Below are 1508 nucleotides of genomic sequence, written 5' to 3'. Positions count from 1 at the left end.
CGAGGACACAGGCTGGTTAAATAAAACTGTATTTAATTAGAAAAAGTACTCAAGCTATCCTCAAATATACACAAATACAAAAATCCATACACTTTAGCTTCAGAATGTAGGAATCAGCAAAGGATAATTGTTAAAGGGATAATCATTGGTGCCTTATGTTTTCTTGATCATTGTTAATGTTCTTGAAGTTATGTTAAATATTAAACAGGTACTAGTCACACAGGCAGGAGAACACCAGGCCTTCTACTCCCATGGAGAGTTCCAGTCTCGGACACGCAGGAACTGCCCCTCCCTGTCCTCTAGGGCCACTGTGAGTGGGGATGGACGAGGCGGCAGTGTGATGGGATTTTTGGGGCGCATCCAGCTGGGCACAGCACTAGGCAGTGCTTCATTCTGCTGTACACGGGGTTAGCACGAGTTTTCCTTGGGCTGCTAACTGCAAGGTTAGCATTTTGAAACCACCAGCCGTTGAACAATACGTTGAGAAATCGTTAAATGGGAACCTAATGTAAACTTTCACCAAAAACTCAACCAACTATTTTTTAGGCTAGGACAGAAATAATGAATATCAGAACAGAGAAGAGTAATATTGGGGGTATAAGAGGAAAAAAGAGAACAAAAAGTTATTTGAAAAGATGAACAAAACTGATAAATATTTAGTCAGCATCATTAAGAAAGAACACAGTAATTGCTACAATGAGAAATAAATGAAGAACAGGGACATTACTATTAACTTTATAAAACGAAAAAGGATTCTCAGAGACTACAATGAAGAGCTGTAAGCTCCCACAGACAGTGACCCTGTAGGACAGGGAACAACAGCCCTGCGGGTTTCTGAGACTGCAGCAAAGCTGGTGGGTTTGAACTGCCAACCTGGTGCTGGGCAGCTCAACTTGTCACCACTACACCACAGGGATCCTTTCTGATTAGACTAAAAATACCTGCCGGGTGCCTGCACGCCATGGTGAGAATGCCAATGTAGAAGGCAGGCGGGTAAATCATCTGTGAGCGTGGGACTTCGGCTGAACGTGCTCAGCATCTCGGGGGGCACAGTCGCCTCCTTCTCCCTCATCTGTTGCACCACTGGGCGATGTGGGACACAGCCTGGTGCTGCCTTTTGAAAAGCGGCCCCATTCTGATTTGGGTCGTACGTTTACGCTCTCTAGCAGAAGTTCCAACTCACCCCTGAGCGAGGCTAAAGGCTTGAGGTTAGGAAACAGAGTGGGTATCTTGCACTTGATGCGATGTTTGAAACAAAGCAAGAGGAGGAAAAGGTAGAGCAGAAAGGGGCGAGACAGAGACCCGCCCAACAAGGATGGACGAGACGTTGACCACCTCCTCCGCCTCTCACAGGCAGCCCTTGCGAAAGGCCACGGAGACAAGTCATCAAAGTGATGAGAGTGTCTCCTTTGGGATCTCCCAAACAGACTCTGCGACAGGGGCTCGAATGTGGGGATCTGGAGAAGCCCAGAGAGGACAAGAAGTGAGAGCCGGAAGGGAAAAGGCAA

At 46.8% G+C, this 1508-nt stretch overlaps 1 protein-coding gene across 1 annotated transcript in view; it reads right to left on the bottom strand.

The window, feature by feature from the left end:
• SAMD7 (sterile alpha motif domain containing 7) overlaps positions 1-1072 on the bottom strand; it is a 31162-nt gene extending 30090 nt beyond the window's left edge. Inside the window, exon 1 of the mRNA XM_004704236.1 lies at positions 942-1072. Within this exon, the coding sequence (XP_004704293.1) occupies positions 942-1072 (131 nt within the window). The remainder of the gene's footprint in view (positions 1-941) is intronic.
• Between the last annotated feature and the right edge of the window lie 436 nt (positions 1073-1508).

This window comes from Echinops telfairi, unplaced genomic scaffold (genome assembly GCF_000313985.2).
Source record: "Echinops telfairi isolate 266 unplaced genomic scaffold, ASM31398v2 ScPeMD7_7420;HRSCAF=8458, whole genome shotgun sequence".
Classification (NCBI taxonomy): Eukaryota; Metazoa; Chordata; class Mammalia; order Afrosoricida; family Tenrecidae; genus Echinops; species Echinops telfairi.
The sequence above is the reverse complement of the archived record's forward strand: the minus strand, read 5'-3'. Positions and strand labels throughout refer to the sequence as shown.